The following is a 23,412-nucleotide window of genomic DNA, read 5'->3' on the forward strand; positions in this document are numbered from 1 at the left end:
GTTTGCCGCTTTGTTTCGTGTGACTTAATGCATTACATATTACACATTCACTTTTAAATATATTATCTACACAAATGCCACTGATGAAATTTTACCCGCGAACTAACGGTTAATCCACCGACGCACTTGTGGCGCGACGGGATAAAAGTGCGACTGCAATGGCTGAACGTAGTTTAATTCCCAAAGGAAATATTTGTTGCTTCGTGGTTTCGTGAGATTTACGGCATTAAAAATTACACATTCACTTTTTAATATATCATTATTTACACAAATTGCACTGTTTAAATTTCGGGCCGGAAACTAACGGTTAATGCACCGACGCAGTTGTAATACCAATCGACCAATAGCGATAGCAAGAGTTTCGATATGTAGCAATCGTAATTGTCAGTATCTACGGTCACATTGCAAATACCGAAAGTTGATATTTTGGGATTTAAAAGTTTTTGGGGTGACCACAGCTGCAAGTATAGCTGTTAGTGTTGGTAAAAAAAATGAGCTACGAGCAGGCGAAGTGTAATTTGTGTAAATAATAATATATTAAAATGTGAATGTGTAACATGTAATGCTGTCTCATAAAACGCACAAAACTACGAAGCAGCAAACGTTTCCTTTGTGAATTAATTTACGTTCAACCATTTGCCGTCGCACTTTTAACCTGTCGCGCCACCTCCACCGCTTGCTGCCCCACAAAAACAAATCTTACGCTTTTGAGATAGCGGCTTTGTTGAAGCAGAGACATTATTAGTGGCACATAGCAAATCCAGGACATGCGAAGAGCATTTCACATTGCGGTGTGGGTCAGTATCTAAAATGCTTACTTTAAGCTCGTCTGTAAGTTAACTGTGCACTTTGGTCGTCTTGGCATCATTTCGTTTCGGCTATTTGGAATATTACTTACGTTTCCTTTGTGTCAGTACTTGCGTCACCAAAGCTGCAGTTGTTGTACTTACATATGAATATATATATATATATATACATTCTTTCAACTTTTTGCCTCTAACCGTTCCTCCTTCCACTGTTATCCGAGCCGCGTCTCAGTAATGTTATTGTTTTTCCGCTCTGTTAATCGAATAGGTGACTAGTTTCTTTCGACAGTGCCCTTTATCGGTAATCTTATTAAAATTCATGTCATAATTTTTGTTGCACGTTTATTTAACATTATTTTACATTAGAAACTGAATTGGAATTTTGATATAAGCACATTTCACATTATTAAATATATGATATACGTATGTATATGATTTGTAGGGGTGTCTATATTCCATTGCACTTAATTTAATTTTCTCTCTTCTTTTCGCGCTGCTGCTCACATAATTTGGCGCTTTGCTTTTCTCCCATTAACCCCACTGGCTATTTTTAAGCACGTGCCGTTGTGACACTCAGACCTATTCTATTCAGGCTATGATGACTCTTAAACGTACACGTACAACCATATGCACATACATATATATATATATATATATATATATATATAGAGTAAATTTAATTTTAGCTCATAATTTGTTACAGTTGAAAAAAATGTAATACAAATTATAAGTGACGCAGCCCGTGGAGCTGTGGATGTTAAGGATGCGTCTTCATAAATCACTCGATTCCAATTAATAAATGGAGGCAACACCTCTCAGTACAACAATAATGAAAAGTCAACCCCAACGGCAGCAAAGGGTCAAATGCGCAGTTAGTTTGCGCCTTCGCCTTCGTCTACAACAGAGCATCGTCTCATAGCGTCGCTCAGTTCGCCTCAGTCTACGCTCTAGCTTTGTCTAGCTAGCGTATTTAGCATTGTTGTCTCTCTCTTATTCTCGCCCTCTCTCTCTGTTGCTCTGATGTGTAGTCTCTATTTGGATGCCGCCGCACTTGTTGTGCCACCAACGCAACGCAACGCATCATTTTCAGTTGCAATTATAAGCCGCACGGGTTCCAACTGAATTTCGTGTGAATTTTCAACAAGTTTTTTATTGGACATAGGCCACGTTTTGTTGTGGGCTAAAAATATAAATAAAACAAATTGAAATGTTGTGCATGTCTCTTAGCATGGGTATAACAAATTTGTTGTTCTAGCTCTTATGTGTACACAAGTTGACCGATCGAAAAATGCTGTTGCTGCGACGGTATGTGTTGCAGGTGTTAAACGATTAATTCTTCATTTATTATTGCTGTGCATTAGACAACTTTAACTGGGTCGCACACGCGCCATCTAGCGGCCGTAATCTTAGCTTCAGATCATAGTGCGCACGATAAGCCATACTGCAAATTGAACAACCTATATACATATGTATGAGCTGGGCGGGTTCAATGCCTGTCTGGGTTAAAACTATTTTTAGTGTTTCGTGAACGAAGTGAGTAAGCAAAACTGAACAATCTTAATTGAGCGGGCTCTTGTAAAAAACAATAATGACGAATCCCTGGCGAAAGTGCATTCCAGAACATATTCCGAGTCGTAGGATGCCAGTTAATGCATGCATAATTACATTTATTACAACTACATTACCTGGGCACAGCTGCTGCTGCCTCCTGTCCGTGCTGCTCCCTTGCAAGTGTGTCGACAATATAAGTTTTTCCCTTTTCCGAGCAGCGAAATTGGCACAAATAACGAGAGCTACTAACAAATTGCTTGTTACCAACTTATTTGTTGGCTTCTCGCCAAGTTCTGTTGTTTCAAGCCTGGCTTCACATTACGTGCGATTTGTTTGCGGCCATATTTTCTTTATTGCCGTCATGGGACGAACAAAACGAGACAGAGACAACAGACGTGTGTGTGTGGGTGGGCAGGTGTGTGTGGGTGGGCAGGTGTGTGCCTCCTACCCCATCATCGAATAGGGGCCCTTTTCACGGTTAACGGTAATACTCTTGCCACTTGTTAGGCGTCATGTCTTGGTCTACTCATTCGTTATATTTAATGCGAAATCAATCAGATTAGCTTTGATGAGCGTAAAGGCAAACGTATTACGGCTAAGGTTCTACAAAAGGTTAGTAGTTCATTGGGTTAAATTCGTTCAAGTACATTTTTATTGATATTTTTTTGCTTATAACTTGGGATATGCATGCTTAGAACTAACAGCTAAAATTAACAATACATTTGTGTGTGTGTGTTCCAGTTACAGAGGAACCTTTATGGTCGAGATCAAGATTGCCAAAGAACCGTTGGTAACGATTGTTGGGTAGAAATCAGGAAAATAACCTAATACTAAGAATACTCAACACACAGACTCGCAGACTGATTTCTCTGCTTCTTAAATGTCTTATAAAATAAAGCACATTTGTGATACATATATTTCGTATTGTAAATTTTGAACTTTGAACTGCATTCGAAGAAACATTTGAGTGTTTCACACATAGCCACTGGATTCAAGCTTGAGGGCGCCCTCGTATGTGGGCAGGCCCGATATGTCAATGATTTTGCTCATGTCCAGACTGACGATGCCGTTCTCGTTGATATTGTCAATATCCAGATTGGCGTCCAGGTTGCCAGTTACAGTCGCTGTTGCCACTTCTGCTGCTGCTGCTGCCACTTCCATCGCTTCTGCATTGTCATTTTCGTCAGTTGCCGATGTTGCCTCAGTTGTGCTGTCCACCACATTTCCATTTGCTGCATCATCATCGATTTGATTCAGAGCTTCTATGGCTGCTTGCTCAGCATTTGCCAAATTCTCATTGGCATCGTACTGTTCCGGGACACTCTCCACAGATGCCGATGCCGCCAAGGCCTCGTCTTCGGACGCATAGCGAAACTTGCCGCACAATGGACAGCCGCGTCTGTAGTGGCTGTGCTGCTGCTGATGATGATGATGTTGACTGTAATGCAAGTATCGTCTCCCGAAACTGTTTAGCCGCATGGCCGCCTGGGCATGTTTGCGTGCCTGGAGTGCCTGGAGTGATAACGGCAAAGGCGATGCCGAAGGCGATGTGTCCAGTTCCTGGCAATGGCCATTGCGCGCAACCAGCGCCGCCGCGGCTGCATTCCACATGTTCTCCACCTCGGCACGCTGCAGCGAGCAACAGGATTGGGCATTTAAAGTGCGCTCCAATTGCTTGTTAAGCAAAGGTCCACCAACTCCGGCGCTACTGCTGCTACAGCTGCTGCTCCCAGCCAATCCATCGGCCCCCATTGCTTGCGGCACGTTGCTTATGTCCAGCGTGGAGCGATATCCAGGCGGCGGCGAGACGCGTTGCAAAAGCAGTTGCTGTTGCTGCAACTGCAGCTGTTGCTCCTCCAGCTGTTGCTGCTGCTGTTGCAACAGTTGCTGCTCGTGCAGCACGACGGCGTCATAGGAGGGCGGCGGCTCATGATGCAGGGCCGGCAAGGTGGCCAGTCCGCCGTCCGTTGAATCGCCCAAAAAGAGACCCGAAGTCTCATAGCACTGGTGAGAAAAGAGCAAAAGGCCTTTATTTTTGAGGTGTTCCCGAACAAAAAGTAAATTAACGCTGCACAAATAAGAAAAGTTTAAATTGTGCACACACACATCATAAATTTATTTATTTATTTAGCACTTCTCCAGTAGCCCATTTTCTCATGCTCCCGTTGACAACTTTAGGTGACATGAACCGAGCTAACGTTGATTTACGCTGCGTCTTTTCCCACAGGGCCAACAAACAACAATAAGCTCTGTGCTTTAATGTAAGTGGCCTGAAAAGCGGCCCAACAACTTATTAAGGCCCATAGCAAAGTAGAGCATAATGTACTGCCAAAGCTAGCCGTAATAATTGCGTCCTGTTGTCTTTGACCCTTGGTCAGATTTATTTATTTATTTATTTGTACCTGTTAAATGCTTTGCGTTAATATTCATTACCGAATCATGTTTTGGATATGGTGCACAAGTTCAAAAGCTGCGGTTCAAAATTATGAACCAAAGTCGTTTTTTTGGTTTATGGAATGCCATTTCTAAGAATAGCTTATCAATTGGCCCCGAAAAAAATATCTAGCTAAATTCAAGTGTTAACCTTATCTCTGGACTTGACAGACCCGAAAAGAAATTAGAAAAAGTCTTGAAAGCAATGTCAGTATTAAAGGTACACATTCAGAGGCAACATCTATAATATCCAGCGCATTAATGGCACAGTTTTCACCTTTATATCCAGTCAATGTGAGTTTTGAAGACTTGTAGATTTTATATTACCTGTTCGACACTATAAATTTCCATATTCGGATCATTCTCCAGCCATTGATGTTGCTGTCTGTAGGCGGCCTCAGTACGCTTTTTAATATTGCGATGACAACAATAGCAAACGACACATAAAATTGTCGTCACCAGGCACAGCATAGACCTACAAAACAATAATGAGATAGACATAAATATCAGATATAAAATACCCTGTTGTGGCTTAAATAAAAACCATTGTACCTCAGCTCTATAACCGTGGAACGAGAAGCCCCGAAAAGTAAATGAATCAAGCCGAATATTTGTACAATATTGATATCTGTAGCTAAATCATTTGAAGAACGACTGTATACTGTACTTATTTTCACAAGTACAATTTCGATAACAATATTTATGTTCAGGTATTTCCTGACAAAATTCGACACTAATTTGGCTTATATTAATTCTGTTGAACAACTTTGCGTAACAATTGTGTTTCAACAAATACATATACATATATAGATACATATATTGTTATTACATTCCGTGTTCGTCCGTGTTCGTCCCGCAACAATATTGGCTTACAAATAGATAAAAAAACGAGAAAGAAGTGCTATCTTCGGCAGACCGAAGATTTAATACCCTTGCAGACCCAACCTTTTCAAAATGCTTATAGTGCTTTGCCCGTATCTAAGAAGCACAGGGAAAATAGTTAATGCCGAGTATGGTTAAGATATCATGAAAAACAAAACAGGTTTCCGTACAAAAACTTAATTTTCGACCGATCGTTCCTATGGCAGCTATATGATATAGTTGTCCGATCTTAATAGGATTTTGCATATATATGGGGAGCGTAGTAAAACTAATAAATACCGAGTTTGGTCAAGATATCTTGAAACACATAAAAATTTTCCATACAAAAACTTAATTTTCGACCGATCTTTCCTATGGCAGCTATATGATATAGTTGTCCGATCTTAATAGGATTTCGCATATATATGGGGAGCGTAGTAAAACTAATAAATACCGAGTTTGGTCAAGATATCTTGAAAAACATAAAAATTTTCCATACAAAAACTTAATTTTCGACCGATCGTTCCTATGGCAGCTATATGATATAGTTGTCCGATCTTAATAGGATTTTGCATATATATGGGGAACGTAGTAAAACTAATAAATACCAAGTTTAGTAAAGATAACTTTATAAACAAAAATGTTTTTCATACAAGAACCTACTTTTCGACCGATCGTTCCTATGGCAGCTATATGATATAGTGATCCGATCCAGCTGGTTTTGACATATGAACTGCGTGCAACAGAAAGAGGGACTTCTGCAAAGTTTCATAAAGATAGCTTTAAAACTGAGAGACTAGTTCGCATAGAAACAGACAGACGGACAGACGGACATGGCTATATCAACTCGGCTGTTGATACTGATCAAGAATATATATACTTTATGGGGTCGGAGATGTCTCCTTCTATGCGTTACACATTTCACGACAAAATTATAATACCCTCTGCAAGGGTATAAAAAAAAAGAACCCGAAAACAAAATGTTATTCAATTCAATTGTTACTCGAGTGCAAATAAATGTTTTTTCTCTTTTTTATACCCTGAACCCATTAAAAATGGGTAAACAGGGTATATTGTATTTGTGCAAATGTATGTAACAGGCAGAAGGATGCATCTCCGACCCCATAAAGTATATATATTCTTGATCAGCAACAATAGCCGAGACGGTCTGTCCGTATGAACGCAAGGATCTCCTAACCTATAAGAGCTAGAGACTGGAAATTTTAGCTGTAGGTCCTCCTAGTCCCCCCGCAGATCGAGTTTGTTGCCGATATTCGATAACTTGCCCCGTTTCCAAGTAATCGATAAAAATCGATATCGAAATCCTGTTTTTTGAACAATTTCGACAAATAATATGAGTTAGAGTTACCAAACTTGACATGTAGCTTCTAGAATAGTATATATATATATCAAGTATCTTTCATTTTATACCTATCGCCTGTCGGAAGAAGAGTGTTCAGGGTATGCCCTAGTCGGGAGCTCCCGACTAGAACCTCTTACTTGTTTTACTGTTACTTTTGTAATTATAGCATGTTGTCGCAAATGCATGTAGGATGGGAGAAGATCGGAAATAAGGCAAATTCATTACGTATACGTAATATGTTATCAACCCAGATAATACAAATATTAGTAGGGCTACTGTGGGGTTGACCAGGGTTGACTAATCTGCCCCTCAAATCTGTTACACGTCACACTAAATCAATGATGTCACTTAATCCACTTTAAATGCAACATAATGCGGCACTTGTCCTTTGTCCTCCGCCTTGTTTTCTGAGTCCCCTGAGTTCCCTGCCACACCTCGCCTCGCCTTCTGCTTGCTTTGCTCATTTTCCGTTGCGCCTCACGCAATTTCTCGCATGTCAACAGTTCATTAATGGCCCCCAAAAGCGTTCGATAACGTGGCGAGTAGCTAAAACTAACAGCCTTTTTTTTATTTATATTTTGTTAAATTTCACTGACATGCAGATAATCGATAAAAATGTAGTTAAAATAAAGTTACGCTGCTCTGCTTGCAGACATGAAAGTTTTTATTGTCACTTTAAGCGTTTATTTTGTACACTCATTTTTTAGGCCACCCAATTCCAGTACTTTCTGTTACAAAAAAAAAATTACTTTTAATAGCTGGCATTACTTTTTTTTTTATCTTAAGAGGGAGAGGCTAACAAAGGGGTCCAATTATGTATATTGTTACTTTGTCAGAGTTAGGCAGAGGAACAGACATTCTAATATTATCCTCTTCAGACTTGCCTGAATTTTCTATGTTATTAATTTGCTGCTAACTCATAAATCATAAGCATAACCATTTTGTGCATGATCTATGGAGCACAGTAACAGTAGCAGCGTTGTGGAATGATGAAATATTATACGCAAAAATGTATAGGATAATGAGAAATTATATATATAAAAATTACCCATTGAATATAATTTAATAATGCTAATATACAGCTTAAACAGTCCATGAAATTACATTTATTTCAAAGTAATTTGATTAAACTTGATTTTAAAAACATAATAGTTGATTCTATAAAGTTAATTTAATTTAGAGATTATTCCAATGATATTTCAAGTTTCATTAGGTCTATCGCTGCCTCTATTTTATTAATTTACAATTATGGGCTTGTCAGTCTGTCAGTTGCATTCGCCTAGGCAAACTTTGCGAATAAGAGAGCTGGAATCGGAGAAGCCAGCCTGTCAGCATCACTCACCCGCCAAGCAGTAGATTCACGCTGCCATTGACAACGTGAGCGTAGCTCTGTGAGCTGCTGCTGCTGCCACCAGTCGCTCCGTGACTGCTGCTGCTGCCGGAGCCGGCGGCGCCATTGAGCAGTGATATTCCGCCGCCAATGCCGCGCTGCTGATTATATAGACCCATGCCGCCATTGTAGTAGGTGGTTATGGAGGAGCTGCTGGCAAGCTCTTGGGACTGTTGCAGCTCTTCCTCGCTGCCGGTTAGAGATGCTGGGCTTATTGTTGATGCTGCTGTTGCTGTTGCTGTCGTTGTCCTTGCAGTTGACATGACTGTTGCATTGTGCTGCTGCTGACCGATTATTGCATAACGTTTCAAAGACATATCCCTACTGGCTTAAGGCTAGACGATTGCATAACAATTAGCCAAGGCGTATTATAGTGCCCATAACAAAAATACACTAACACACGCACACACACACACACAACACACCTGGACAGGCCTTTAATTGAGGCACGCAGTATTACCGTTGCCACACGCTGCAAGCTCTAGACTAAACCAAGGACATCGGGCCCTGCCTACTTAGTTCTATCCTCGTGCACGTAATGTACGTCAGCCTGGCACGCGAACTCTAGAGAGCTGCGATCGATGGCCAAGGTAACTTGGCCACCAACAACAACTTGTACAAGTGTTTCTATTTCTATACTCGCTGATTATTTAGTAACTTTTCGCGTCGCGTCGCGTTCTGTGTGCGTCTTGGCGAATGCGTTGCGCTGTTGCAACTGAGTTCCCGGCTTGACTTGCTGACTAGCTGCCAGGCTGACTTGGCTTATCCTTTTGTTGTGTGCCAACACGAAGTTGTTAGGCAACCGAAAACCGAATCAGCTTCGGCTGCTTGCTTGGCCAACAACCGTTGCTGTTGCTATTGCTGCTGCTGTTGCTATCACTGTGCGCCTGTTACAATTTGTGCCGCCATTTTGCTGTTGCTTTTCAGTCTGCTTTCCCTTTTCAACAGCAATAATGCGAGGCCAAGCACAGCTATTTGTATTGAGCTTCCTTTTTGTGGAACTGTGTTCAGCGTCTACTTTTTTATGTGCATGTGTGCGGTTCCTGCACGTTTCACATCAAATTGAGCGCCAACTGCTTTTGTTGTATGCATGATTGTTGTTGTTGTGGCAACCGTGCATGCCATTTGAACAACACTTGTCGCCAACTGTCGTTTTTCACGGCATGCGACCATAAATAATAACGCGACTCTAAGGCACAGTCGATGCACTGCATATTGAGTATGGGATTCGAGCACTCGGGCGTATGTGCAATATTTGTTAGCAAAACTTATTAATTTTATTTAACTATATGGCTACAATAACTTTCATATTTAAATATACATACTATACCATAAAGCAGGTTTTCAATTAGGGCGCATTTAACCAACGTCAATTTTCACATATTGCGTATACGCCGCATGTGCGCACAATATTCTAATTCTATTCTATGCTTGCACTAATTATCAATTTTATTTAACTATTTGACTACAATAACTTTCATATTTACGTATACATACTATACCATAAAGCAGGTCTTGAATTAGGGCGCATTTAACCAACATCACACATATTACGTATACGCCGCATGTGCGCACAATATTCGAATACCGTACTGTATCGTTGTCCAGCAGCTCAGCTCAACGCTGGCAGGTGGTTCAACAATTTATGTAAATACTTGCACGCCATTTTTTGGGACCAGCCAGCAAAATCTTGAAAGGCTAAAAAATCCGTATGAGTCGTGTTCATAGTAGTTACTTACACCTCGAGAGTCGCGCGCGCTCCTGTTGAGGAGCACGTCCACTAGGACAACATCTGTGGAAAGGATTCACACACTCTTTGTTTCAACTTTTTAGTGCGAACTGCTTCATTTGTGTGGTTTAATTATAGATTTGTGTGGCCTTCTCAAAAAAGAATTACCATTAAAATACATAAGAGCAGTAGCTGTAGTCCTTCAACAGTTGGCAGACAACAACAACACGACTCATTAGAGTGTTCTGTGTATCGCTGTCACACAGATGAGACACTTCCCCACCACAAATTGTCCTCTGCATGATGATGGATAGTTTTCGGCGCTTTTGCTCACTAAGCTCTACACTGCGCACGCGCTGCAGGTAAGCACAGGTATGCTACGTTTGTTGTGACTGAAACTGTGCCACAATTAGATTCACATGCGACATCTAATGAGCAAAACCCTATATTTCGGTTGCATTAACTATGTATGCCTGTTGATTTATTATGCACAGACCATCAAGAATATGTTTATGAATTTACCACGTGCTGTGCAATAAAACGTTTTTTTTTAACCAGCACTCAACTGTATTTGACAGGACACAACAAATTGTAGACTGATGTGGCACGTGTGAGGGCGTCTGCCACATTGACTTACTATATTTGACATGCTGCACAAGTCAATGTTTCATATTCTCAAATGTAGTTCAACTAACATTCAAGTAAGATACACACGCCACAGGGTGTGCTAGTTGAGGCTATATAGAGTCCAGCAATTGCCTACAATATAGCTAAAAGCATTAGTCATCAGTCTGCAGGCTTAAAGGCACAAGGTCTTGTCCCTTAACATGGGTGTGTTCGCATGGTTGTCCTGTGTTTGCATTTGGGGGACTTTAAAGTCGAACCATCAATGTTGCCTTTTTGGTTAATTGTAAATGGCAAATTAACAAACAATGGCATAGGTGTAAAAGACTTGCTGAATATATAAATGTTCTGATTGTAATAGGATATTGTATTAAAGCAGGGAAGCTCGTGTTATCCATTATATAGACAAGGCAAGTAGGATGCATGCTGCAGATTCAGACGATTAAATAATTGTCATCTATACACCATGTCCTATATGTATCCAATCTATCCGTATGGGTATTAAATAAGGAGCAGGCGTTTTGCTATCGTTCGTTAGATTTGTTGAATTTCAATAGCGTTTTCAATCCGTAAAAGCATACATCAAGCCATGCAACAATGGAACAAAGTTTGCAATTCGTAAGACTTTTGGGTATTTTATACATACGCTTTACATTCCTATTATGTGGGTCTCACAAGCTAGCTTCAATTTCTTTCTATTGCGTGTCCAAACAATCTGGCCATGAGTTTTATGTGCCGTAAAATACAAAACAAAACAAGTTTTGCCCTGTTCCCTGTTCGCCTGTTAAGGAGCAAAATAGCAGCAAAATTGGGTTCCTTTGATTTTTATTGATTGTTAAAGCCCAGTTATCGCTTTAGTTTCCATCAACCAAATTACAAACGTTAATTAAAGTTCGCACTTTCGGACGATGACGATGACAAGTAGTTTGTTAAGCCCAATTTTGGTGCTGGCTTTTAGGTATTGTTTTCGTTTGGGTAACTATTTAATTGCTTCGAGCAATATTTGGTTGTCGAGCAGATTTTACTAAGATTTTGTTTCTTTCTTTTTTTTGGGTACATAGCCTACGTTACCTGTTTAAGATGTCATTGGCCGTCTCGCTACGCCGTGCGTTGCTGGTGCTACTCTCAGGAGCGATATTCATACTGACAGTCCTGTATTGGAATCAGGGCGTGATCAAGACACAGGCCTACAGCGAGGCACAGCCGCGGCCACACGTCCAAAGGGATCGTAATATTGATCCCATGTAAGTAGAGTATGTCAGTTATAAGACTTAGTTGTTGAAATGTTTTAACCCCTTTCAGACCGTTGGAAAAGTCATGGACCTATAAATGCGACCATGATAGATGCGTGCGCGTTAATTATCACAAGAACGAAGACAACGCAAAGCGTGTCTCCTTCATCAGCTGCTCAATGACTTGTGGCGACATCAATATTTGGCCACATCCCACTTCCAAGTCGCTGGTCAGTGCTCACACACTGCGCTTCTCCGTGGAGGATGTGCATCTGCGCTTAGATTCACCGCATCGCGATGTGCGCAAACAGCTTAAATTGGCCTTCGATTGGTTTATTAAGGAATTGAGACAAATACAGCGATTGGATTATGCATCGCATACAGATGATATAGCAATGGCAGCAGCAGCATCATCAGTCAGCGAGCCCTCGTCCAGATTGGGGGGGTTACACAAGACAGACTCGGACGTGGCAGAATCCCCCCCACTGGCTGGATCGCTCTTTAGCGCCACTTTTGGATCACATCGTGCTGGCGATTTGGATAGTCTGCAGGTGAAGCTATCAGTGCACGAGTCAGATCAGCTAAACTTTAATCTGGACAATGATGAAAGCTATAAATTAAGCACAACTTGTAAGCACAACTAAGCCATTACACACGACTCCCAACGACTCTTTCATTAACTCCTTCTCTTCCATCAGATGAGCATCGGCGCATATTGGTGCACATCAGTGCGCAAACATTTTTCGGTGCACGTCACGGACTGTCCACGCTGCAGCAGCTCATCTGGTATGACGATGAGGAGCGGCTGCTGCGCACCTATGTTAGCTCGCTGATCAATGATGAGCCCAAGTTTCGTTATCGCGGCCTAATGTTGGATACATCTCGGCATTTCTTCTCCGTGGATGCCATTAAACGCACCATTTCGGCGATGGGCCTGGCCAAGTTAAATCGCTTTCACTGGCATATAACAGATGCGCAAAGTTTCCCATATATTTCACGACACTATCCGGAGCTGGCGGAGCACGGTGCTTACTCGGAGAGCGAAACGTACAGTGAACAGGATGTGCGCGAGGTCACCGAGTTCGCCAAGATTTTTGGCGTACAAGTACTTTTGGAAATCGATGCGCCTGCGCATGCAGGCAATGGCTGGGACTGGGGACCGAAGCGTGGCCTTGGCGAACTGTCGCTGTGCATCAATCAGCAGCCTTGGAGTTTTTATTGTGGCGAACCGCCTTGCGGTCAGCTGAATCCGAAAAATAACCACACCTACCTCATACTGCAGCGCCTGTACGAAGAGTTTCTAAAGCTGACAGGGCCCACGGATATATTTCACCTGGGCGGCGATGAAGTGAATCTCGATTGCTGGGCGCAGTACTTCAATGACACGGATCTACGCGGCCTGTGGTGCGATTTCATGCTACAATCTAATGCCAGACTGAAACTGGCCAATGGCAATGAAGCGCTCAGGCATGTTGTTGTCTGGTCGAGTGCGCTGACAAACACCAAGTGTCTTCCAAACAGTCAATTTGTGGTGCAGGTCTGGGGTGGTAGTACCTGGCAGGAGAACTACGATCTGCTGGACAATGGCTACAATGTTATATTTTCGCATGTGGATGCTTGGTATTTGGATTGCGGCTTTGGCAGCTGGCGTGCAACAGGTGATGCCGCCTGTTCGCCTTATCGCACCTGGCAGAATGTCTACAAGCATCGTCCTTGGGAACGCATGCGTCTCGATACTAAGCGGCGAAAACAGGTAAACTATCTTAAAATATATTTATATGTATATATCAATTATGCTCTCAATTTGTAGGTGCTGGGAGGTGAGGCCTGCCTATGGACAGAGCAAGTGGACGAAAATCAATTGGACAATCGATTGTGGCCTCGTGCGGCAGCGCTGGCCGAACGCCTGTGGTCAGATCCAAATGATGATCATGACTTTGACATTGTGCCACCAGAAGTATTTCGACGTATCTCATTGTTTAGAAATCGCCTGGTTGAGTTGGGCATCAAAGCCGAGGCGCTCTTTCCCAAGTACTGTGTACAGAATCCCGGCGAGTGCATTTGATATTATCTATAAGACAAGAGGCGCAATTCCCGCCCCGCCCCCACTCTGTGCGTTAATTAGTTTATAGTGTAATTGTTATTTTTTTAATTATTACAGTACATTTTAAGCGTTAAGCGTCCACTAAAAACCAATGCAAAAGAAAGCGAAGGCGACTTTTTCAAAGACATTTTGCGACCAAGTGGTTTCCGTAATCACGAATTTCATTTTTGATATAGTTAACTTTTGTTTAATTCTCTCAAGCATACGCACACACACACACACATAAAACACATACGTAAATACCCAAACATTAACATGACTAGAGTCGAGAGAAAGTATTCAGTAAGAGTGACAGTGATAGTTTTAGGTAATATAGGAAATTTATAGATTTCATACACACACATGCACACAACAGGTAAATACTTTAGTTTAGTGAATCAATCTGATGGACAAGATAGACGTATAGTATGTACTTTTGATATTTTTAAAGCTTTATTCGAAGAAAAACATGACATTGTTTTTAGTAGACGTACATAATTATATATTGTATGACAGCAAATTGTTTAATGTTTCGTTTCGTATTAGGATTATTTTTTAAATTACATTATCAGTGATACAAACAATGTGACCTTATGAAAAAATAATTAAATAGGAAGCAAACAAAAAACAAATGAAAATTGAAAAAAATACAACAAAAAACTAGGCTTAATATACACACAAATGTAATCGTAACAACAAATTTTGCACGCATTGGCACGTAACGTTGACAAAAACTAGTAAACTTATAGCTAATTTTTAATAACAATTATAGTAAAGCTGTCCACACAGTGCAACTAATGAACAACTCGATCTGAATTTTCGACTCTATGTGGAATATTGTTTACGAAGCTGCACTGTGAACAGGTCTAATCTTAGTTGACCCAAAAAAAAAATTATGTTTAATTTTATTTTGTACTTAAGAGAGATTTTGCAACTAAATATCAAAAATACGTTAGTTATAAACATTTTCCTGTAACATCAAGTCACTTTCAACAAGAATAAACTTCAAGTCAAGTCTAAGCAATGCAACCATTTTTCTTTATATTTAAAAAGAACGAATGTTTCAAAGTTGGCAAATGAGGTCTTAGCCTAACCTAATCGAGTTACAAAATTGTTGTATTATAAATCACAAAAAACTTTTTGATTGGTATATAGCGGTTATCGTTGCACGAGAACAATTGTAGGTGTATGTTGGTATATTTGTTTTTTCGAGAGAATACATATAAATCAATCAATCAGTTTTGTCTAAACAAAATCGGTTAGATCAATGCTGTGATAGCGTTTTAATGAGCCAACACGTGTGTGCAGCGATGGCCGTAAACATATTACACACTCCTCGGTGCTGTAAGAGATCGAGATGAAAGTGAGAAATTTTGCTTTAGATAAATAAACCCGCGTGTTATTATTTACAAAAGGTACAACTTTAATCTTTTGCTCAATACAATACTTATAAACAAATAAACATACATACATACATATATATAAATATTATTTATAAAAACGTAAATCTCAATGGCGTATACATGTTGTTGCGGTATAATAATATTGATCATTCAAAATGTCCGGCGGGCACAGGACTTGACGAAGTCAGTCTACAATAATGACAAAAGTGTGAAAGTAATAAATTAAATTAAATTAAAGCCAGAAATCAACAAAAAATATCAAAGAAAAACCCGTAGAATATCAAAAATTATTTATTCATGCAGTACTTAGTAAAATTAGTTTAAACGAAAGGTGTGAGAAAGGCGAGGAGAGATGCTACTGAAAGAAGGGAGCATTGCGTATACGCACCGTAGACTTTCAGTACGCGAGCGCTGCGAGTAGTCTTTGGATGCGCGATGTCTGAAATGGAAATTAATTTGGTTAAGCGACAACAGCGAGCCACAACAACAGCAACAACATCCCGAATTAAATGCTTCAATGTATATATGAATTTATGTATTAATACCCATTTCAAAAAAGAGTTTCAGTTTCAGTGTGTTTGACGCACCTACGATTCTTAAGCGAGTTGCCACGATGAATATTTCGACTCTCACGCCATCTAATGAAGCGATGCCGCAGCGTCTGTCGCACCTCCGAGTTCAGAAAGCAATAGAACAGTGCCACAAAGAAGCCCTAAAATGATGAACACAGATCTTAGGAGAAATGTTGTTTGCACCTTTTTTTTTTTACCTGCGTGCTGAGTAAAAAGGCTCGCATTGCCTCAAAGAGATTACGGCTGATGCCCTGCTCGGGTCCAGTTAACACTAGCAAATACGTAATACCAAAGAGCGGTATTAAGACAAGAAGGGCCTTGGAGGCCTTATAATACTGTCGCGTTTCCAATGTGTGCGCCGAGCGCAATTTGGTGATGAGTACCTGCATAGTATAGTAGAGAGTTTAAAAAAATCCTAAACATCTGAAAGTTGAAAAACTCACCCACATAATGCGTATGAGAAATACTAAATTAATTAGAATCGCCAATGAGGCCGGCCCCTTGAATATCCAATCGATGTGAGATTCACGCATCCAGGCACATTCAATTTCCAGCTATGTACATTAATAATTGAGTTATCAACAATCGCAAAAGGCCAAAGGCTGATGACGCACTTACACCATTGAAATGCTCATTCTCCAGATGCGAGGCAAATGCCTTGGCAATGGACCAAATCAAAATGCAGAGCGCCGGACAGCCCCAGCCAATTAATGCATAGATAACAAAGCTTATGTTCTCGCTGGAGAACGTTTGCACCACCAAGGTGTAGAGATAGAGACCTGCAAATAATTTATTTTAAAATTCATATATGGCTAACAGATTTGAGGCTTACCTTCAACAAACATCCAGAAGAAATTAGTCAGGTAAAAGTATTGAAACATAATGACCAGCGTTATGCAGCCAGCCTGACTAGATTCAGTTGTTATCTGAGAGATTATGAAATCAACTGAGATTATGACATAATTATGTATGTTATATTGAAAGATTACTGACCACTTGCAGGAAGAGTGTTAGGATCCACAGAAGCGCTGAGGTGATGTATGTTAGAAATAGATTCGCATGTATTGTATTTCTTAGGCAGCGCAAATCTCTGCAGCAAAGACAAATGAATAGAATAAATTTTGTTGACCCGTGTTCGTTGAACTCACTTAAAGCTTAGGAATATGATAAGCGCCACCACCAAAGTTGCAAAACTTATGAAATAACCGCCGGCATAGATAATGGCCGGCAGATCGACGCTGGCCGAGAAGTCGGGAACAATTGGCACCGAGCCCGATTGCTGATGGCAGCTGCTATAATTGGAGTAATGATTCCACGTACCGTTCGCATGGCAAAAGCGCGTTGCATTCTCTACGGGAAAGGACATAGAGTCTATTCTTTTTATTTGATAATCCCATGCGCTCACCTGTTGTGTCGTAGTGCACGCCCTTGAACTCCTCGAAGCAGGGCAGAATGGCCCAGGTGCTGGCTCTGGTGCGGGGCCAACAGAGCACCGAATCGAACGAGCTGGGACAATACAAGGTCTGCGAACATTACGACAACATTATCATAAAAAAATACAAAAATAACATTTATGCGAACTCATACACAAATAAATACGTATAGAAATAGAAACAAAAGCTAGACGAGTGCTAGTTTTTTGATTGCCTGCCATAAACAGTCAAACATTGATATTAACAACGCATATGACGGAATATATGATTGATAAACAAATTGATTATTATGAAAACAGAAAAAATAAAATAAATGAAATATATATTTTGTGCACTACAAATTGATTATATTTAATTCGATTAAATGAGAAATATTTTGATTGCCAGTATATTAGTTAGTTGCATTTAAAATTAAGCAACAAAAAAAACTAGTCAACGCTTTAATTCAACTCAACTCACCGGCTTGCTACTGCTGCTATATTGGTCTATCACTGTGTGGCCCAAATGTGGGCTGGGGGGGTAAAGGGCATCCTGTAGGTCGGCCTGTTGCTTGCACTGGTCCTCCAGGGTGCGGTTAATGAGTAGAGCACCGCTGTGCGGCTGCTGGCTGCCAATTAGCGCGCTGGCTCTCTGCAGCATCTCTAGCGAGAAGTTGGCAATGGCGTTGGCAATGTTCTCCGCCGAGGCGTCATCGAGGCGTTCCACGAGTGCCTGCAACTCCTCCTCGGCCATAGCGCTAGCCACAAAATTCAATTACCAGCAACTGCTCGATAATTGCTTTAACAATTGATTATTGTGTTGATTTTCCAAACTTCAATCAGCTAACGTATTGAGGTGCTCTGTTGCACATCTGTTGCCGTCTGTCTATCTATAGCCCAGATGAAAGTGCCAACTATATGACGAACTTTTTATAACTATCGCTAAATTGCTATATTCCTTGTTCCTGAACATGAACATGTCAGCAGGACGTCATTTGTGTGTGTGTGTGTGTGTGTGTGTGTGTGAGTGTGGGACACTTTCGTATTCGTGCTGCGCAATTAAACGGGGCTCACTTCAGACAGAAATTGCGCAAATATGTTGATGAGCTGAAAAGTGAAACGACTTCTGGGTGATATCTTTTTATCTGATTAAATCAAGTACTCGACTCGACTTATCCACGCACTATTCATACATATATATAATACATACATACACACATATAAGCATATGTGTATGGGTACACACATCTAGATAGATATGCCGCTGAGTTGTGCTATTTGATTTGTATATACTACATATACTATATAGAACTTATAAAAATCTGTACAAATAATACATGCTTAAATCACGTGGCTCTGTCTGTCTGTATGTGTGCAGATAATATGCAGATAAATAAACAACAATCTTTATGGCCCTCTACACTCTTGGGGCGGGGCTACTGTGACTACTACTACACTCCCGATTACAAAGGGGAATATCTCTAATTGTATACCTTTTCACTAATATGTGTAATCATGACAGTTAGTAACCATAGAATACCTGACCAGCATTACGAATTCTAGTTGTTAGTGAAAAACTGGTTACTCTCTTGTCGGCGTTTTTTGCCTCTTATTAACACATTCGAGATAATCTCCCCTTCATTTAAATTATCTGCAAATTGTGCTACTAATTATAAGTAACATATTATTACACATATTATTACTCTCTATACGAATCTTTGTGTTGCTGCCTTATCTTGGGAACTTATTCACATTTAACTGAATCATGAATACATATACAGAACAAAGCTACAAAAAATATATGACAAATACTAGGTGAATTAAAAAAGTTGCCCACCTAAATGATTTTACATAAAGATGCTACAGGTGGGTAATTATGGGTGTTTCTTCTGTACATTGCCTTTGACATTTATTCAAAAATTGGGGACACACAAAAACAACACAAACGAATAAATAGCAGGCAAGTTTAAGGACATGCTTGACATCTCTATAATTTTTGCGCTGATGTCCTCGACGAGGCACTTGCCAAACGACGCATCTTAATTACCTCATACCCCAAGTCAGTGAACTACAAAAATAAATATATCTATATATATTAAAAATATATTCCAAAAATTACGCAAATGGCAAGCATAATATATGTGAATGTATTTAGTTGGCCGAGGGTCCAGTGCAACAGCCGCAGTCGCATATTGACTTTGATCTTGGCCACATTGACAGACTATGGCCAAAAATAGCAAACAAATTATTTAACTTGGTAGTCATGCATTTCCGGAGAGAGCCGTGCAGTGCAGAACTTGGTACGGTCGGGGGAGCCGGGGGGGAGACGGGTTAACCAATCGGACAAGTGCCACTAAGTGGCGCATGCCGTGCTCAAATATTTGGCGAGCTGCGATTTATTTATGATGCTAAGGGCAAACAAGCGCAATATTTGTACGGGTGCGTTAGATTATGATTTTCGTTTTTGTTGGCTTGTGGTAACCATTCCATTAAAGCAGCTAATTTGGCTGCTAATGCGCACAATTAACAGCTAAAGCTAAATGCAAATAAACAGGCATCGCAGCTGCCTTCAATGTAAATAGAGCAAATATTCTCCTCAGATGCGTTATAATATTATTATTTACCAGCCTGCTGGATGCGTTCGTTAAATGATTCATAAAGTGTCAAAACAAATGAAAATAATAGGTAAACCTTTAATTGGCATTGCACACACATATGGGACCATATATATGTTAACTATATAGTACTGGGCTATTATGATAAAGAAAACGTCAACTCGCTGCTATCACGAGACCCAATCAATTATATGTCTTTCTGAGGCTATTATCGGCCTATGAGCTGCTTATTGGACATGCCATATGCCATTTATGCCAACTCCAGCGTGATAAAAACCAGGTCACACACCAAATTTGATGAATGAATAAAGCCAAGTGGAACCAATTGGAATTGGAATTGGAGCTAGAGATTGTGGACGCAAAACCAGATGCAGTCAGGCCAGATATGATCGATATTTATGGATGCCGGAAAGCAAATAAATAGCTTGTTTGCACGCTGGACAGTCGCCTGCCTGTCCAGCTGCTCGACTGCCTGCCCGATTGCTTGAATGGCTGTTTTCCTGCCCCAACGCAGTCCCCGATTGCCAATTGGCTCGCTGGAGTCGACACACAAAAGCCAAAACAAATTAAAGCCAAACAAAACAAACACACACACACACATTTAGTATTCATGTGCATGTGGCTATATAGCTGTAAGTTTACAAACTAAAGCAAAAATGTTAAGACTCAATAATTGGTGGGCACCACGCGGCGTATGCGCGATTTCCCTCATCAGCAGCAGCATTAAGTATACGTTGAGTTCTTAATTTTTCATCTGTCTTGATTTTTTACAAATATTTAAACACGGCTTAAACTTCAAACAAGTTGCGTTAAGTGTGGTAAGGGAAGTTTTTTTTATCTGAAGCAGAAATTTAATTTGCAATTAATATAAAAATTTCAAAAGAAGCTGCAGGCATGTTGATTGCCTTTTGCCTGAATACCCACGTATCCAATCCGAAGCCAGAAAAAAGAGCCCATAAACAATATGTAATTTCTTAAACAAATTCATGACGTTTACGTTTGTTTTATCTCTGTTTAAATATCTATATACATACGTGGCCTGCAATCTTTTACAGCCACAGCAACGACAACGACTCCTATTTCAGCTAAAAACAATGACTCAGCTTATGGACTTACTATTCAAATCAATTAGCTTAGTGTGGGCGTGGCATGAAAATATTGCGTTTGGCGCTAGGTTCAGCTACCGCATACTATTATTATTATTTGCACTGATTGCTCTTGAGAACAAAGTGGATCTGAAGCTAACGCAGTCGGGAACTGTTTTGCACTCGCACTCAAAAATCCATTTGGCTATCTTTTTTGAACTGTTTTCCTTGCCACTTAAGTGTAATTAAAATTTTCTATTTACCTAACAATTCAAATTCTAGAGCCATAAACAATAGGTTGGTGCTACATATTTCTTGAGATACCCTCTCCCATAAAATGCATTCATGTTTTTTAGAGGACCTCAAATTATTCTCATTTTGGGCGAATTTCGGTTATTTTTAACTATGTTTAGTAACGTTTACTTGTTAATTTAATTCAGATGCCGAAATGTGTGAATTTTCGAGCATGTTCTTAAGAGGGATATAATAAAAAAGATTTTTACATTTCACAGAGATTTCCACACAGACTCAGTACTAACAGGGTAACTCACAGTTGATTTGCCTTAGCCTTACACTTTTTTTTTCTTGGCTTCTCTTTTAATTTTAGATTGTTGTTAATGTTTCTACTCTTTCTATTTTTTATTTAATATTTATTTTCAGTACTGGAGGCGAATGAACGCACTGCAAAATGTTACAATGTTTATCTTTGGTCAACAAAAATAATAAAAATAAAAAAGAGCCAGTGCAATCTCAAGCACGTAGGAGGGCCTCTATATCTGAATATAGTATATTATATACTACATGTATATATTAACATAAGATTATTGAATATGTATTGATGAATTCAGGTTGCCTCATAGATATATATTTTTAATTATATGTGCGCAACCTGCCTAACCGGACATTTTAGGTTCCTCTACTATCCAAATTACATGGGGGGAAACACGAGTCAGGGGGGAAAGAAAGAGCATTTATAGAATTTGGACAGTATTCAGAAAGCTTCAATTTGTTTATGTGATGCGTCTAATCAGACGTTTATTCTTCAATTCAAAAAGTCTCATTGTGTACCAATGTGATCAACTCGCCTGTTTGGGGTCTCGACCTCACTTGGTTAAGAAAAGATCATCATTTTTATAGCTTGTTTATTATCATCGCAATGTGCTAATGCAGAGTGTATTCACAATTAAGGCAATTCTTTTTTTGTATAATTCAAGTGTGAAATCAGTCGAAAAGTCAGAAGTCAGAGAATCATGTCATGGGTGGAACAAATGTTTAATTTACCGTCTCACCTCACATCTACTCGCTTGCGCCAGTGCTGTCAGCTTTAAATGTTTATCGCCTTTATCATTTTTATTACTTAACTCACATATATACACATGTGTACATTTGCTCAAAACTCACGCGTTGCTACTGAACGAACACATTCAACTTTTGATCGCACGCAAGCATACAATATTTTTTATTGCAGATAGCAGAACTAGAAATGTTATTTGCGTATTCAAATACAGCTTAAATTCAATAACATAGCATCATTTCTGAAATCCGGAATAATAGATCCGGAAGTAATAAAATGTTGTGAGATTAGTATAGTAGTAACAGACACTATGTGTTTTTGTTTTGGGTTTTTTTAAAACCGCTTCCGAATATATTTGTATAGAGTTTGCGGAGGCTGCGACGAAATTCACTATCAAGATAATGAAATTAACCGACAATGTCGTACAAAGCTCACGTCTAATAACGGCAACTGACACCGATGAACTGCTGGCATGAGCTTTCGCAGAGCGTTGTCTTGCTTTCGCTGCGGCAGCAAACCCCACACACACACACACACACACACACGAGCACAGTTGCTCTGACGCCGACGCCGACGCCCACAAACAACACAGGATACACAGGCAACAACTTGTGGCTATGGCAACCCGATTAGGTCTGTGAGTGTGTGTGTGTGTGTTTGTGTTAGTGCTGCAAAAAGCTAGAAAGCTTTCGCTTAGCTGAGACCGGCATTTACATGCACTCTCCCTAACTTACAAAGTGAGTATATTGGCTTGTGGCCGTCTGTCTTTTCTTTAAAGTGCAACTAGTTATGACAGAACAAAATAGTTATATATAGATAGATATATGTCTGTTTCTACACACCCCATTTATTAAAACTGTTTAGATTTAATGACAGGCCCACTACCGCTCTCGTTCAAGTACGTAACACTAAGAGCAGAGTATCGAGTACACATTGTTACTACTCAATGCACTTTTGTGA

The 23,412-nt window shown here is 40.1% G+C and overlaps 3 protein-coding genes across 9 annotated transcripts; 1 reads left to right on the forward strand and 2 right to left on the reverse strand.

Moving 5' to 3' along the window:
* The first annotated feature begins 489 nt into the window (after positions 1–489).
* On the forward strand, positions 490–15,092 carry fdl (fused lobes). Its single transcript, XM_064684630.1, has 5 exons — positions 490–797; positions 11,819–12,001; positions 12,060–12,619; positions 12,688–13,742; positions 13,800–15,092. Exons 2-5 carry the CDS (start codon positions 11,838–11,840, stop codon positions 14,052–14,054), a joined length of 2,034 nt encoding a protein of 677 aa, XP_064540700.1. The 5' UTR covers positions 490–797; positions 11,819–11,837; the 3' UTR covers positions 14,055–15,092.
* s-cup (stanley-cup) lies at positions 3,087–9,708 on the reverse strand. The gene is made up of 3 exons (XM_064684655.1): positions 8,357–9,708; positions 5,118–5,265; positions 3,087–4,361 (listed from the first exon to the last, which is right to left on the reverse strand). Exons 1-3 carry the CDS (start codon positions 8,719–8,721, stop codon positions 3,330–3,332), a joined length of 1,545 nt encoding a protein of 514 aa, XP_064540725.1. The 5' UTR covers positions 8,722–9,708; the 3' UTR covers positions 3,087–3,329.
* A 78-nt stretch (positions 15,093–15,170) lies between the features above and the next one.
* Positions 15,171–22,904, reverse strand: Dh44-R2 (Diuretic hormone 44 receptor 2). Of its 7 annotated transcripts, XM_064684634.1 has the most exons (12): positions 22,448–22,904; positions 17,940–18,565; positions 17,453–17,570; positions 17,196–17,397; positions 17,041–17,137; positions 16,880–16,973; positions 16,666–16,826; positions 16,491–16,601; positions 16,245–16,430; positions 16,063–16,187; positions 15,864–15,914; positions 15,532–15,664 (listed from the first exon to the last, which is right to left on the reverse strand). In XM_064684634.1, exons 2-12 carry the CDS (start codon positions 18,210–18,212, stop codon positions 15,622–15,624), a joined length of 1,461 nt encoding a protein of 486 aa, XP_064540704.1. In that variant the 5' UTR covers positions 18,213–18,565; positions 22,448–22,904; the 3' UTR covers positions 15,532–15,621. The 7 variants fall into 7 exon arrangements, with proteins under 7 accessions (XP_064540703.1, XP_064540704.1, XP_064540705.1 ...); XM_064684633.1 differs by lacking the exons at positions 15,532–15,664; positions 15,864–15,914 and adding an exon at positions 15,171–15,414; XM_064684635.1 differs by lacking the exon at positions 15,864–15,914.
* Positions 22,905–23,412: the final 508 nt, after the last annotated feature.

The sequence above is a fragment of the Drosophila montana genome, unplaced genomic scaffold, assembly GCF_035044405.1.
Source record: "Drosophila montana isolate Dmon_TW-CO22-7 unplaced genomic scaffold, ASM3504440v1 contig_2883_1, whole genome shotgun sequence".
Lineage (NCBI taxonomy): Eukaryota > Metazoa > Arthropoda > Insecta > Diptera > Drosophilidae > Drosophila > Drosophila montana.